This window comes from Chiloscyllium plagiosum, chromosome 19 (genome assembly GCF_004010195.1).
Source record: "Chiloscyllium plagiosum isolate BGI_BamShark_2017 chromosome 19, ASM401019v2, whole genome shotgun sequence".
In the NCBI taxonomy this organism is placed as follows: domain Eukaryota; kingdom Metazoa; phylum Chordata; class Chondrichthyes; order Orectolobiformes; family Hemiscylliidae; genus Chiloscyllium; species Chiloscyllium plagiosum.
Window position 1 is genome coordinate 43,272,484 of NC_057728.1, and position 16,618 is coordinate 43,289,101.

Sequence of the window (16,618 nt, forward strand, 5' to 3'; positions counted from 1 at the left end):
AAACGTCGACTCTCCTGCTCCTCGGATGCTGCCTGACTGTCATTGGGTGGTGGTTAAAGGGAGGAAAAGACACAAAAAACCAAAAGTCACTCAGTTGTGTGTAACAGCACTTCTCAGAGTCAGTAAGAAAAAAATAAACGCTGTGGTCATGTGCCAATAGATGCGCAGCTGGAAGAGCAAAGCAGGTCAGTGGTTCGATGCCAGACAATGAGTTTCGGTTTGGGACAGATTGTCGGAAGGTAATTTGTAAATGAACGTACTGGAACTGCTTTCTTTGAAGTATAGGTGTTGGGCCAGGACATGACACTTTACCAGTTTTACTTTCTTCTAGGTGGTCAAGGAGAAGGCAAAGTCAAGAAATCGGGGCAGGATGTATACACGTAATGGTAGGGTCCTGGGGAGTGTTGCTGAACAAACTGACCTTGGGCTGCAGGTTCATTGTTCCTTGAAGGTGGAATCGTGGGTAGACAGGGTAGTGGAGAAGGTAGTTGCTATGTTTGCGTATGTTGGTCAGTGCGTTGACTATAATAGTTGGGAGGTCATGTTGCAGCTATACAGGATATTGGTTAGGCCACCTTTGGAATACTGCGTTCAGTTCTGGTCTCCCCACTACAGGAAGTGCCAAGCGGTGTCCTGCAGGGCTCAGTGTTGGGGCCGCAGCTGTTCACGTTATATATTAATGATCTGGATGAAGGGACTGGGGGCACTCTAGCGAAGTTTGCCGATGATATGAAGATAGGTGGACAGGCAGGTAGTACTGAGAAAGTGGGGAGGCTGCAGAAGGATCTAGACAGTTTAGGAGAGTGGTCCAGGAAATGGCTGATGGAATTCAATGTGAGCAAATGCGAGGTCTTGCACTTTGGAAAAAAGAATACAAGCATGGACTACTTTCTAAACAGTGAGAAAATTCATAAAGCCAAAGTACAAAGGGATCTGGGAGTGCTAGTCGAGGATTCTCTAAAGGTAAACATGCAGGTTGAGTCCGTGATTAAGAAAGCGCATGCAATGTTGTCATTTATCTCGAGGGTTGGAATATAAAAACAGCGATTGCTACTGAGACTTTATAAAGCTCTGGTTAGGCCCCATTTGGAGTACTGCGTCCAGTTTTGGGCCCCACACCTCAGGAGGGACATACTGGCACTGGAGTGAGTCCAGCGGAGATTCACACGGATGATCCCTGGAATGGTAGGTCTAACATACGAGGAACGGCTGAGGATCCTGGGATTGTACTCATTGGAGTTTAGAAGGTTAAGGGGAGATCTAATAGAAACTTACAAGATAATACATGGCTTGGAAAGGCTGGACGCTAAGAAATTGTTTCCATTAGGCGGGGAGACTCGGACCCGTGGGCACAGCCTTAAAATTAGAGGGTGTCAATTCAGAACAGAAATGCGGAGACATTTCTTCAGCCAAAGAGTGGTGGGCCTGTGGAAGTCATTGCCGCGGGGTGCAGTGGAGGCCGGGACGCTAAATGTCTTCAAGGCAGAGATTGATAAATTCTTGATGTCACAAGGAATTAAGGGCTACGGGGAGGATGCGGGTAAGTGGAGTTGAAACGTCCATCAGCCATGATTAAATGGCGGAGTGGATTCGATGGGCCGAATGGCCTTACTTCCACTCCTATGTCTTATTATTGAATTTTTCTAATTCTGCTTCATATACAATTCCAAATATCCCATATGTCAACACAGAGAAGTATGATTACAAGGTGACTGTATCACCTAATCCATAAGTTAGTGAAAATGAAAAAGGAGCCTGAAAACCAAGACACTGACTCCAAAAAAATCTAACAGAAGTACTCCAGAAAACCTCATAAGGAGTCCTAAAAATTGTTACAGTTCTCGATAAAGAGACAACATTTTACAAATAATTAGAGTTATCCTGCTAGTATTGAAATGTTCTCTAAATAGTTATTAAAACATGGTGAAAGGTTACTTTTGAGTGAGTGACTAACAGATACATTTTGATTGAACTAACATTGTGAAACTGGCACAAAGGTACATTTTACACACTGAGTTCACATGAATCACTGTTTTTCTCGTCCTCTTATTTCCAACCCTATTTTAAGGCCTCTTTTTATGTGCATTGGTCATTTGTGGAGGAAGACTTCAATCTGATAGTTTAAAATTCTGTTACTTCCTCCTCTCAATAAAATACTAATCATTATTCAGAACGAGGAGTTCTTATTTTGAAAAGTGTAAAACTGTCGACATTAAAAGTCTGAAAATACAACAGAAAATATTGAAAATACTCAGCTTGTCAGAAAGCATTTTTAGTGAGAGAAACAGAATTAACAATTCATACTGATGGTCTATTGTCAGTATAACAATTTGCAATGTTAATTGTTTCCTCTCCCTGACCTGGTATTTCCAGATAAATAAAACTTTTTTAGTGCTTATATAAACTATAACTTTCCTTATGGGGAATCAATAGGTCGGAATATTAATGGAGGAGAAAAAAAAAGAGAAAAAAAGCATAAATAATTTTGTAAATACAGTGGCCCAGATCTTCTGATTGGAAAATTGCCATTGCTGAAGCATCAACTACAGTTGCTTGTCAGGACCCTATGAATGTCCTGATACAACTGATGCTGTGAGAATTGCCCGAGAAGTTGAAGCTTCCCGTGGATGTTACGCAAATTTGGTAGTCTCTGAAAAACTCCCGGTTTTAGACACAGACACATTTGAACGTTTCTGACTTACTTAACTTAAGACCCTGTCATCTGAAATTTGTTCCTTTAGTATTTTTCTTTCGCAGCTGGAGGGGAATATCTTTGGTACACTATTAGCCTTATTATATTCAAAGGACAGTGAGTTTCTAAAAACATTTATAAAAATGTTTTAAAAGTATATATCGATATTTTAAAAGTAGGCTACTGTATGAATCCATAAGTAAATTCACATATAAAACATAAACAGAGACATGTATTATACAATATATTAAATTTGTACGCATAGCAATGGTTCTGGGAAATATTGAACTAACTACCTCACACACTTCCATTAGATTTCCGACATAGTACTTCAGCATACATTCTGATCTATTCTGAGGAATACCACATATTTTACACATGTATACAGTTTTTCCATTAAGCTAAAAGGAAATGTTTAATGAATCACTTGTTTTTCAAACAGCAGTAATAGATCTCTCACCTTTAATCTCATGTTGGCTTAATTCTCTTCTCTTCTCCAATTCTTTTCGATCATAGTTCAAACGTTTCAAGCACATAATACCATACTGTAGACTTGTCCTGAACAAGAACAATACAACAGTTATGACAATATTTGCAAGTTGCTTTCAAAATAAATTAATAAAATTCAAAACATAATCAAAGACCTTTTGATTATGGGTTAAATGTTGAGATCTGCATGTCAGTGATCTCTCGTGATGATCTCACCAAAGCTTCAGGAAATTAAATACACCAGATGGGTTTTCACATCACAATTGTTACAATTTAAAGAATTCTTCAACTTTGCAAACTACAGACAGCAATTCCCGATTTCTGTACTCCACAAACAACAAACTGGGTTGGGGGGGGATTTGTCCCAGTTAACAGGTGGATGAAAAATGCAGCCAGCATTTTTCCCATCTTTGGGGATCTAGAATGCGATCAGAACGCCAAGTTGGATCCCACAACCATCAGAAAATGGGCTGGCTCATTTGTGTTCAAATGGAGATACAGAATCACTGTTTTCCTACCAGCCTTGGATGACTCAAATGCATAATTTCCTTCCTAGTTTTGTCTTGTCTTACATCAATAGTGTTCTTTGGAGCAGGTAGACCTCTGCTAGAGAATGCCATGAGCTTGGGGCCCAGCATATAACTTTTGGTAGGAATATACTGGAAGATCTGTAGATTTTAACTTGCTGAAGTCAACCCATTAATAAATAAAAGTACACTTCCACAGCTGCAAACCAGTTTATTTTACAAATGGAGAGAGATTTTTAAAAAAATCAAACATACCGATGAAAGCTATCAACCATTTTTAAATGAATACGAAGATCCTTCTTTGTCAAATGATCCAGCATTCTAGCATCTACCAGGCACTCCATGAAGTAGCTACGATACTGTGGTAATCCTAGGCTAGGAAGCCATTCATTACCAATCCATTCATGATTCATGTCACCATAAGCCAATGTCTGACAGAAAATGTAAGAACATGTTTATCCAAATTCATTTGCCCATTACGAGTTAACAAATAAAAACAAGTTTTAAAAAAACAAACAGTTTATAGTACATAATCATGTAGCCTTCTATTTCCTAATTTTAACAAACAGCATGAGTAAACAGTGGCAGTATGTCAAGAAAAAGCATTACAGAAATATTTCTGTTATTAGTGTATTGAACCCTGCCCACCTTTCAAGGACAGATTGAAAAATCTGAATGAAAAATGTGATTATTATGACCATTAAGGGATTTGAGTAGCATTTTGTAATGACACATTGTAATAGCAGATATTTGACATATTGTTACTATGTTTGTGAGAAATAATTTCCACAGTACTATTGAGACTATTTTGCATATGTGGGCTGGTAGAAATTGGCCTGTTGCAGTACTGTCAATCGTCTTTCTGACCTGTGGAAAAGTTTTACATTTTTAAAGAAATACTTGAGTCAAATACTCATCACAGACTAAGACCCTTAGTTAAGTTATAAATCACTTCCCACTGATAGAGCAACCTGGATGTCAGGAACACACCAGTGTTTCCAGGTCCAACATTGTTACATCACAAATGAAGGGAAATAAATCAAATGATATACTTTTGTCATTTCCATTTTCACGACAAAATACTTGCATGTATTTGCCATCTTGAAACTGGCAATGAACATTAAGCAGCTAGCAGGTGTATTGCATTCTGCTTGCATTGTTGGGTATCGTGTAATTTGTGAAAAATTCTATCCAATCAACTTAAGAAAAGTGAAAAAATTTAGAAATCACAATACATGTAGAAGCAAATAGGACAGGTGAAGAAGCAGTTTTAAAATAATGAATCTTACTTGAGCAAAGCAAATGGGTGAATAACTTGGAAGAGGGAAATAAGGACATATGCAAATTTTTAAATTTCCCTTTACTGTCTATATTCATTTCACGAGGTAAAAACAATGACTGCAGATGCTGGAAACCAGATTCTGGATCAGTGGTGCTGGAAGAGCACAGCAATTCAGGCAGCATCCGAAAAGCTTCGAAATCGACGTTTCGGGCAAAAGCCCTTCATCAGGAATAAAGCCGAAACGTCGATTTCAAAGCTTTTCGGATGCTGCCTGAATTGCTGTGCTCTTCCAGCACCACTGATCCAGAATCTATATTCATTTCACAGCAACTTTAAACTGGGTGCTATTCAGTTTTATAGTACATGCAGAATTTTTGCACCAGTGAGCACACAAGTACAAGTTATAGGCTTATATTTAGTGTTTAGGGAAAATAAATATGAGAAACAGCACAATATGAAAAATGGGAATATAGATGTCAAAACCTCCCAGATGTGTCAAAGCAACTCTGAGAAATATGCCATCTAAACACAGGTGAAACCATCTTACTTCATGTATTTTAACGTCTTGCATTTATTGCTTAAACATTTATTGATAGTCCCCAAAATTTAAGTGATAACTTTATATGACAAGGAAACACATTTATACTTTGAGGGACCAATGTCTGAATATGATGGGTCCTGTGAAACCAAGTCTACTAACTGTTCAACAAAGGGACAAGAGGTTTCATGAAGTCCATGAGTCAGTATAAGATGGTACTGAGTTGGCAGAGAGGTTATAAAAGATGGATTGGTATGGAGAATAAGAGAGGTGTTGGGGCAGGTAGAAGGGCAAAATTTGGAATTAGGGCTATGAAGAGCCATGTGCATGTGTAGAAAGGTATACGTTGACATGGGGTAACAAGAACATAAATGGGAGGAGAGAGGGTGAGGTTTGGATGGCTATTCTTTGTTTTATTTTCCACTGGGTCAAAGTGCCAGTGCACTGTGGTCAGCTGTTCATACAGCCTGCTTCCACATCTGGCAGCCCCTATTGTTGCTTCTGCAACGTACTTCGGGACAGTGCAACTGACTCCCATTAACACCTGTCAGTCCAGAATGAAAGTCTGTCTATCCAACATACTTTCTCCAGAGTCAGGTTTGTGGAGTATTTTCCTAACACAGTATTCCAACTTAGCACTGAAAATTCAGGCCTATGATTTACCCTTACAGAATATCCACCTGACATTAGATACCTTTCCAGGTTTGTGAGTAAAAGCTCATGACAGGATTTTTGCTGAATTTATGCTAATGGAATAATCCTGCAGATATTCAGGCGGCCATTTCTTCCACTTCTCTTTGCAGATAAGAAACATTATTTACTTCAAGCTCATTGAAACTAGAAATGATAGTCTGAATAAATATAATATACAAAAAAAGGACTGCTAATTAGATACTTTCCACTGTTCAGTATAAAATCATTTCATAACACTGAGGATTAAATCACATATGCACTAAAATCTTCAAGCTAAATTATGTATTTTAACATGCATTACCTGAGCCCAACTGCCTTCTTCAGACTCCTTAAGAATTACCAGAAAGTACAATTAATAAAAATGCAAAGTTAACAGGCTTTGAAAATGAAAATTGTAAAATATGTATTTATGAACAAAACAGTTTCACAAGTTTCACATGAGTGTTGTTCATTTAATTGTAAAAAGCTGTAAGTTTGATTATTATTATATAAAAGGTTCTTTCAAAATTAAATATTGTATATCTTAATGTTTTTACAAATCGTATAACTTATGTTATGTAAATACATATTATTATGTAAGATATAAAGAACAGAAACAGGCCATTCAGCCTAACTAGTTCACGAGCATTCTCTGATCTTTTCTCAAATAATTCTATATTGCTTGCTTTCTCAAATTATTGTCTAGCTTCCCCATTAAATGCACCTACACTATTTGTTTGAAACATTTGTTCTGTTAATGGGTTTCAAATTCTTAATACTCTTTGGATAAAGAAGTTTTGTTTGAATTTCCAGTTGGATCTCGGTGAACATTTGATTTTGATGGATTTCGGTAATGCTATTCCTCACAAAAGGAAACATTCTCTCTGTATCCAATCGATCAAAACCTTTAATAATTTTAAAGATCTCTGTTACATCACCTATCAACTTCAATATCAAGAGAAAAGAGATTGAGTTTCTGAATTTTTTCCTAATATGTGTATCCACACAGTTCAGACTTTTCTTGTAAATGTTTCCTCCACCCTCTCCAGTACCTCTATATCTTTTCTATAATAAGGTGACCATAATTATACATGGTACTTTACATCGGGTTTAATCAAGTTTTGAGAAAGGTTTGGTGTAACTTCTGTTACATCAAATTCTATCCCTCTTGAAGTAAAGTCCATTGCTTAGTTTGCTTTTTTATGGTCCTCGTAATCTTTGACACAACTTTTAGTAATTGATGTTTATGTACTCACCCAACCCATCTAGATTAGGTTGTTTCTCTAACCTGCTTATTCCAAGTAATAAGTGACCACCCTATTTCTTCCCATGAATAGGCATTATCTCACTTTTATCTGTGTTGACTTTTTTTCAAACTTTGATTTCCCTATTCAATAATAATCAGCTTAAATACACTCATATTCCATCAGAATTCTCTACGTTATTCAATGGAAATGAACAATCTTATTAAACACAGAAAGGTGAGTCAAACATTTGAAAAAAAACATGCAAGAATTATAACGTGACATTTCATACAGCGTTCCAGAAGTATTCAAGAATTGCCAGTCATTTCTCTGGAACTTCAGTTTTGTCTGAGTTATTTCAATTTGCTTTCAAATGGCCCCAAGGTAAAGTTCAAAACTTCAGAATTTAGATACTGTGATAAATACCTAATTTTACTATAATTGTTATAGTTTGTTTCAAAATATGTTTGAAGTTGTTGGTTGATAGAATTTATTACATCAATTATCATGGCCACAAGGTAGCAAGTCGAGATTTTAATTGGATTATCAATCTGGGAAAAAGAGATTTAGAGTGAGCATTGATATGAGAAAGAAGAAAAAGAATGATGATGACTTTGAGGAAAAAAAGAACTCCGGATGCTGGAAATCAGAAACAATATCAGAAATAGCTGGAAAATCGCAGTAGGTCTGGTAGCATCTGTAAAGTAGAGTCAATATTTTGGGTCCAGTGACTGTTCTTCAGAACTGATTGTAACTTGGAAAAGGTTGGTATATATGCTCGAGAAGGGTTGGGAGGGAGTAAATAATAGGTGGAAATGGAGCTCATAGTGAGAAAAAAACAGTTGGCCACACAACCCATTGGGTAAAGGCCAGCTTGAAAAATTTAATAGCTACTAAGGGGGACTGTTAGTGGCTAACAATGGGTTGTTTTTGGTAGCAGAGCCAATAGAATGTGGAACTAGAAAAAACACAGCAGGGCACGTAGCATCTGAGAAGCAGGGGAGATGACTTTTCAGGTCGGAACCTTTCATCAGGACTGGGGAGGAGAAAGGGGATTGAGAAACAAATAGAGGGAGTGGGTGGGGCTGGGGGAAGGTAGGTGCCATGGTGATAGGTGGATGCAGGTAGGAGGTGATACTAATTGGTCAGTGGGAAGGGTGGAATGGATAGATGGGAAGGAGACTATGTGATGACAAGGCCTAGGGTATGGAGGTTGGGGTAAAGACATAGGAGAAGGTGCTCAGGGCCTCAAATTATTGAACTTGATATTGAGTCCAGCAGGTTGTAGGGTTCCCAAGCAGAAAAGGAGGTGCTGTCCTTCCAACTTGCGTTGAGATTTATAGGAGACCTGTAGCAAGCCCGAGGCAGCAATGTTGGCCAGGGAACATGATGGTGTGTTGAAATGTTAAGCAACTAGAACTTCAGGTGGAATGGTGAGTGAGGATGAGGGCTACCCTAATGCTGTTGTGGGGCAGCACCACATCCCAATGATTATTAGTTGCCATTCCACCACCTCTAGCAGATGTGGATAGCCACTACCTGATATATGTTCTCCTACCCTCCCTTGTCAGTCTTCCTCAGAAAACTTTGGTCCACTTCTCCCAACACCTCCCCACACCTCCATGGCACCTTTTCCTGCAATTTCAGAAGGTGTAATACCTGCCAATTTACTTCCAATTTCCTTAGTGTTCAAGGCCCAAGACATACCTTCCAGGTGAAGCAGCAATTTACCTGCACTTTACTCAATCTAAGACTACCATAATTGCTTCTCACAACATGGTCTTCTCTACACTGGGGAGAAGAAACACAGACTGGGTGACTGTTTTTCAGTACACCTGTATTCTTTCCACAAAAATAGCCCTGAGCTTCTGGTTGTCTATGTTTCATGACTGAAATCTCTGTGTCGGGCTTGCTACAGTGCTCCAGCGAAGCTCAGAGCAAGAACAGCATCTCATTTTTTACTTGGGAACCCAATTTACTTAATGCTTGTTAGCTTAGAAATTGCTCAGTGCATAATAAGTTTATGCATCTACCTTTTCCTATCTACAATCAGTTCTGAAGAAGGGTTCCTGGACCAGAATGCTGCCAGACCTGTTTAGTTTTTACAGCAATTTCTGATGATGATTTTGATTTGTTTTATAAATTTATACATGGTTATCATACTCATAACATTGAATTACATAAAAGCAGAGCACTCTAGGTTGAATTTTAGATTCCTGGGGCTCAACTGTTCAGATATTAGGAATGGGAGTACACATTTACTCCAGCAGTGAGCTACAATTTTTATTCACTGTCATTTTCATCTTTCAAATTCTGATTTATTAGATAATTGGCTTGCAGGTTCTATTTCAGTATGAGAGCGAGATCACCAATAACTTGTATGTCATTTCTAATCACCACTCTTCCATTTTAAGTAGAGATACCTGTGTAGTTTTGAACCATTGTTTCGCATTTGTAGAAGAAACTGAATTTGATTAAGTGTGCTGTGAACTAATCTACATCACAGAAAGTTCATTTCTAGAGCCGTAGGAAGGTAGTGTAGATCTTTCATTTCTGTTAGAGTGTAACAAGCAACAGGCATAAAAGACGTCAATTGTAAAGGAAACCATAGCCACAACTGGACATTCTAGATGTTAGTTTGTTTTTTCAGGACACAGTGACAGCGAATGGAGCTGCCACTGCTTCTAATGATTTGGAGGAAGCAGACATCCTGGATTTTGTTATCCTTTGACTCCAAAAATTGTGAAATCTCTGTTGTCTCATTTGAGGAGAATCACCCTTTTGTTGAAGGAGCTATTGAGGAGGTGAATGTATCTAGTTTATACTACTGGACTTATTAATGACATATGTCAACAGCAACAATTGCAATTAGACATAGAAATTCCTACCTGCAATAAGTACTGAAGCACAATAAGAGACTAATATGCTGACATTACAACTACTATTAGGTGTACCTCAAACATGTTAGAGATGGACAAAATCTTGTCAAAGTTACAGGAAACTTAAACTGAACTATTCAACTGCCATTGCTGCAGACTAAAGACAATGAAGAGACACAAATTGCAGATACTTCAATACTTAAAGCCACAGCAGTTAAACTCATAGTAGTTCAAGTATGAATGAACACCAGTGAGGCTTCAGCACTTTCTACAGGCAGCAAGATAACTACAATATGTGAGAAGTCTTGGATAATGGAGTTAAAAAGGGTACTCCAATTACACATGAAAGAAGTCATAGAGCTCCAACGGAGATTGATGGGTACCGAATCTTCGGGCAAGGCGGTTAGCATCTCAGAAATCAAATCTATGTGACTCAAACGTACAACAATGAGAAAACAACATCAAGATGCATTCAGAGAAAAAATTCAAATAACAGAAATAACCCACTAAGAGATGAATCAATAATTACAAACAACTATTGAAAAGTGATCTAGCAAAAAGGAGACACTTAAATACAATTGAATCAAGTCAATGTTAATGCTCAGAGACTATTAATCTACATAAATGTCAGCTGAAACCTGCAACTGAATCTCATCAGAAAATTATAAATATGGTTACAACAAGTCTGAATGGATGAATAAATTCCTCTTTTGGCCTGAGGCTAGTATAGCAGAGTTTTTAATTTTTAAATAGGTGTGTTCTCTTTTCAATTCAATGTACGCTTGAACATACATTAAAGCTATGATAAACAAGCCAGATGGATATCTGAGTCAGTCAAAATCAGGTATTCGTTGTAAATTCACTTAAATATAAAGGGAACCAGATTTTCCAAGGGATGACAATTTTATGCAGCTGGCCACTCCTCGTCTTCATTTTATGAAAGAAGGGAGCTCCACTTTCTGATAGGAGATTCTAATCAGGGCTGCTTCAGAAATGTAGAGTTGTAGTTCCATTCTAACAGTTCTTCCACAGTGTAGAACTGTTGGGGGAAGGCAAACTGTGCCCACTTTTCACAGTAGTCAGCTGCCAAATTCTAACATTTAAAGGTCCAGACAGACACTTTGACAGCTGCTGTCAAACAGTAAATAGGGTACCAGTTGGTTAGTTACCAGATAAGAAGAGTGCCAGGTTATTAAATTCCAGGGTGCTAGTTAAGTAGAATGTGAATTGAGTATTGTGCTAGCTTGGATAGGGCTAAAGTGCCAAGGCATTGGATGGCAGATAGGTAGTGTGCCAGTAATGTGACGTGCCAGGTAACAATGTCCAGGCAAGTAGGGAGTGAAATGGGGAAGGGATAGGGTGTGAAGTTTGGTTTAGGGGAGATGTGAGAGGTAGGTTCTTTACACTGAGAGTGGTGGGTGCATGGAATGCACTAGGTAAAAACAATGACTGCAGATGCTGGAAACCAGATTCTGGATCAGTGGTGCTGGAAGAGCACAGCAATTCAGGCAGCATCCGAGGACAGGCAAAATCGACGATGAAGGGCTTTTGCCCGAAACGTCGATTTTGCCTGTCCTCGGATGCTGCCTGAATTGCTGTGCTCTTCCAGCACCACTGATCCAGCATGGAATGCACTGCCAGCAGTGGTAATACAGTCAGATACATTAGGGATATTTAAGTGATTCGTAAATAGGCATATGGAAGATAGTACAATGAAGGGTATGTAATGCTGTCTTTCTTAGCTAGTATGGGGCCAGAGGTGGGGGTGATTGGGGACAAGGTTACGGTTATCCTTTGGCATTTGCAATCTCCAACTGTATTTGCATGACATGACTTGGGCTGATTACTTCAGAATAAGATCTAACCCATCAAAGTTCCATGAAATACCATGATGATCCTTGCTGGAGTTCTCCATATGCCACTGCATGAAGAGCTATGGCAAAATGTCATTTGTATGTAGCAGATTGTGAAGGAATTGCCCAGGGTTCAGATGAATTTATATAGTTATTCAGACAAAGATAGACTTTTAAATATATTGTATAACTCCTGAGTAATTATTCAACTGACATCGTGCTTCCTTCACATCATCAAATACACCTTCTCCAGAACTTGACCTGGCACCACTAGTCTGACTCCTCTCCCTCATCATTGGACATGCTCACCCCTTTCCTCTCTCCCCCAACCGCTGCTGGTCCCACCCTCTTCCTGCACTACCAGACTTGCACCCCCAACCTGGATCACATTTCACCCTCCCCATGCTCCACCAAATCTGATTCCTGTCACTAGCCATAACCTATCTTAAATAGTGCTTCACTAATGTTACCCTTTGACACCTTGCACCCTACCCACATGAACATTGAACAGTATATCACAGTACAGACCCTTTGGCCCTCAATGTTGTGCCAGCTTTTTATCCTACTCTAAGATCAGACTTAGAGCCCTTTATCAGGGCTTAGGCCTGCAACGTCGACTCTTCTGCTCTTCAGGTGCTGCCGACCTGCTGTGCTTTTCCAGCACCAACCTTTTCGACTCTGATTCTCCGCATCTGCAGTCCTCACTTTCTTCAAATTACTTTGCAAATAAAACTTGGATGCTGTGCAATGTATTATTTCACCTGATCCTTAACTAGTGTTTGCTACCTATAAATATTTCATGATGGCTGTTGTCTTCTGATTATTCTAAATGTCACTGGAAAACATACAGTTACCTGAATTGTGAAATAGATACATCATTAAATGTTCATTTTTCAAAAATATTGTGTTATAGAATTGTAGATGTGTACTGTACCTTTAAGGGAGCTGAAATTTCTGGCTGGCACAGAGTGTGCTGAAAGATTTAAAAGTGTAACTTTTGGTTGACACAAATAGTTGGAGGTGCATTGCCATTTGTACTAAACAAATTAAATTCAGCCAATCAGTTGAAATTGTGCCCCAGATACCAAAATCCAATCATTGCCTGCCCCTCTTCCGCGGTTACGTTAGAGCCCGGGTGTCCTTGGAGAAGGAGCACGCGGTGTCGACCAACACCCTGGAGTTGTTCAGGGAAAGGTGGGCGCCGCAGGGAGTGGAGTACATCATTTCTCCCTCCAACTCTATTTTGATTTAGTCCCTACCCTCCCCTTCACTATTTTGATCACACAGCACTGCCCTTTGATGTGAAGGGCAGTGTTTGTCACTGGCCACCCGGGTGTTTTCCTATCTTCCTTGTGGTGGAATTTGAATAAAGATTCGTGCACTTTGTGTCTCTCACTATGTCTCACACCTACACACACACACCATGGGTGCTGGGGAAAAATAAGCACTACCGCACTTAGGTGGTAGTGTGGGGGGTTAAATAAAAAAAAAGAAAAAAAGAAAAAAACAAAATCCAATCAAATTTGAATTTTACTATTTTGGATGACATCAAACCAATTAAATGATCCCATGTTATGGGGTATAAAATTGGACATTTTGAACAGTTAGAGGGAGAACAGCAAAGAGCTGCCAAACATCAACATAACAGCCAGTAGAATAGTTCTGTGAAAGGTACCTGTCCATAAGAAATTTGTGCAGCAGAACACCGAAGCCAACCTAGAGAAATCTACAGAGGAAGTTTGACATCTGAAGATGACAACTAGGTTTGAAAGTGTTTTGCTATAAATTTATGAGGGAATTTATCAGACCAGTGTTGTAAAGTGGGAGGTAGAAATAGGTTTAAGAGATAAGAGTTATTAATACTTGTTGTTTAATGTTCTTGTTTGGACTTCAAAAACAAAATTGTTAAAAAAAATTTTCTTTAAATAGTAGTATTTAGGATAGTTCTTTGCCTCTTGAAATTTAACAGATTATGATACAAGATGAGCTTGACTGTGTGTCTGGTTTAAATTAGCAGGAGGGTTTACCCTGTGTTGTAACAATTACCATTTAATGTTTCTCCCCTCAACATCAACTTTGAAATAATTGCAATTGCAAATATCTCTGGAATTTAAATATGGGACTTAATGCTTTTCAAACATTGGTTAAGGTTTGAAATAGACCTTCCAAATCATGATGCAGAATTTCTCATTTGTAATCACATATTTAGCAGATGTATCAGATGTGGCAGGATCATAAATGTTCTGCATTAACATGATGAAAGTATTAAGCTTGAACTGAATAAATTTTTAATAGACAATTGTGGCTTAATTTTGCTGTCAAATCATATCTTCTCTCCCCAACTTCTTATTAAATGATGGTTTGGTTCTTTTGTTTGAGTTTATTAATTCTTGGGAGAGAGTAATAGATCCACACTAGTAAATAAATCATTTTGTAAAAATAAATAAATGTAACCTCTTGGTTCATTTTAATATTTGCTGTTCTATTTTCATCATATTGATTAAAACGTTTTATAATCTAAATTGGAATCTTTGTATTTTGGAATGTGATATTTGCAGAAAAGTATGCCATCAAAATTATCTGTTCAAATCTGATTTGGAATTCTGATGTTTGAATCTAAGCCTCAAATTTGGACTTCTTTAATATTTATTTTCTTTGCTGTTTCTTTACACCACGTTTTCTTCTCCTGTTGAAAGTGGTGGGTCTTGTAAGAATATATTATCACTGGCAAGTGGTATCTAGAACCTTAACAATACAGTGGATGTTTGTTTGTAAGCTGTTCAGCTTTAGGTGAAATATAGTGCCTGTTTCATGTTTTTGTCAAAAATATAAATTTGTGAACTCCAGTTGAAATGGCAAATAAGAAGTCAAATGTTCTACTATTTTTTTTTCCTCCTCCATAGTCCAAAAGAGTGACTTGCAAGGGCCTGCAGCAGGACTGAGACATGAGGCTTTGAGGAGGGAGGCCTATTTACCTTATGGTGATAAGATTATCTCATGAAAATATGACTTTTAGGTCTGGATGCTTCCCCCTTTCTTTCTGGCTTTTTTAAAATATTTTTGCTGGGTTTTTTAAAATTCTGGCTAAACTATTTTAGGTGGTCATTTTGCAGTTGGAAGTAGATGGTTGTTTTGTTTAAAATGGCACCAGTGAATGGGACTTTGCACACTTTTCACTGCACTCCTGTACTTGAGTACTGGTGGCAATACCTTGCATTATAAAAAATTTCAACTGTGAAACAATCTGTCAGGACTATATTCAAATGTCAGCCTAAATTGTCTGCAAATCCTGAGGTGGAGTTTGAATTCTTGTTTCCACGTTAGAACTGGAACTAACTACAAACTTCAACTGATGAAGGGGAAAGCATCTGGTGGTGGTGGCAGCAATGTCAAGATGTGGTGGGTGCGGCTCCGTCCTAGCCCAAGGTCTCCCAGCGAGTGGGGAGCAGCTCTCAGGCCTAATTTCCTGGTCCAAACTTGCTGACTGAGCCGAAGCTCCAGGTCCATAGCTAGGCCTGGGTGTCTGATGGTGAAGGCAGTGACGGTGGCATGTTTGGTCCCAGTGTAGGACCCATGGCACAAGTAGCAGCTGTACTGGCGAGGTTGACCCAATGTGAATCATGGTGGCAGTGGTGGTGGAGGCGAGATGGCACCAGACAGTGGTGACTTTTTTTTTTCTTTTGTCCAGCGATGGTGGCTTGGCAAAATGTGGTTGCAGCTGTGTATTCTGTTTAGCAAAGACTTGAGGCATAAGGGTGTAGGACGAACGATCGAGGTCCATGGGTGAGCTAGAAACAGGAACTGTTCCAAAGACCACCTAACTTTATTCAGATAAGACAATAACATGAACTATCTTTGTTTGATTTTTCTGGCTTTATATTCTCTGTTTTGGTTTAATTTCTGTTTTAAGAAGACGCCAGAGAATAGCGACACGAAACAACAGTTTTCACTGTATTTGTAATAATACATGTGACATTAAGTCAATTCAAATCAAATAGCATGCTGTCAAATACATAAGTCAAAGTCAGGGGAAATCCGCTCCACGCTCTTGTGCAGTCTACAAGATCTTGGATTGTCCTCATGAGTTGTAGGAGAAGGTGAGGACTGCAGATGCTGGAGATCAGCTGAAAAATGTGTTGCTAGCAAAGCGCAGCAGGTCAGGCAGCATCCAAGGAGCAGGAGAATCGACATTTTGGGCATAAGCCCTTCAGGAATGAGGAAGGTGTGCCAAGCGGGCTAAGATAAAAGGTAGGGAGGAGGGACTTGGGGGAGGGGTGTTGGGAATGCGATAGGTGGAAGGTGGTTAAGGTGAGGGTGATGGGGCGGAGAGGTCGGGAAGAAGATTGCAGGTCAAGAAGGCAGTGCTGAGTCCGATGGTTGGGACTGAGATAAGGTGGGGGGAGGGGAAATGAGGAAGCTGGAAAAATCTGCATTCATCCCTT

General features: G+C 38.9%; 1 protein-coding gene across 9 annotated transcripts in view; it reads right to left on the bottom strand.

The window, feature by feature from the left end:
- Positions 1-16,618, bottom strand: part of ppfia2 (PTPRF interacting protein alpha 2) — a 540,387-nt gene that overhangs the window by 62,827 nt on the left and 460,942 nt on the right. For 7 of the 9 annotated variants that reach the window (XR_006314523.1, XM_043709678.1, XM_043709676.1 and 4 more), the window contains 3 exons: positions 6,523-6,549; positions 3,964-4,139; positions 3,153-3,250 (listed from right to left, as the gene is read on the bottom strand). Coding sequence is in view for 6 of the 9 variants with exons in the window: in XM_043709678.1 (XP_043565613.1) it covers positions 3,153-3,250; positions 3,964-4,139; positions 6,523-6,549 (301 nt within the window). In the remaining 3 variants the exon portion in view is untranslated. Of the gene's footprint in view, positions 1-3,152; positions 3,251-3,963; positions 4,140-6,522; positions 6,550-16,618 lie in introns of those variants that run through there. The other 2 variants (XR_006314525.1, XR_006314524.1) reach the window with 2 other exon arrangements.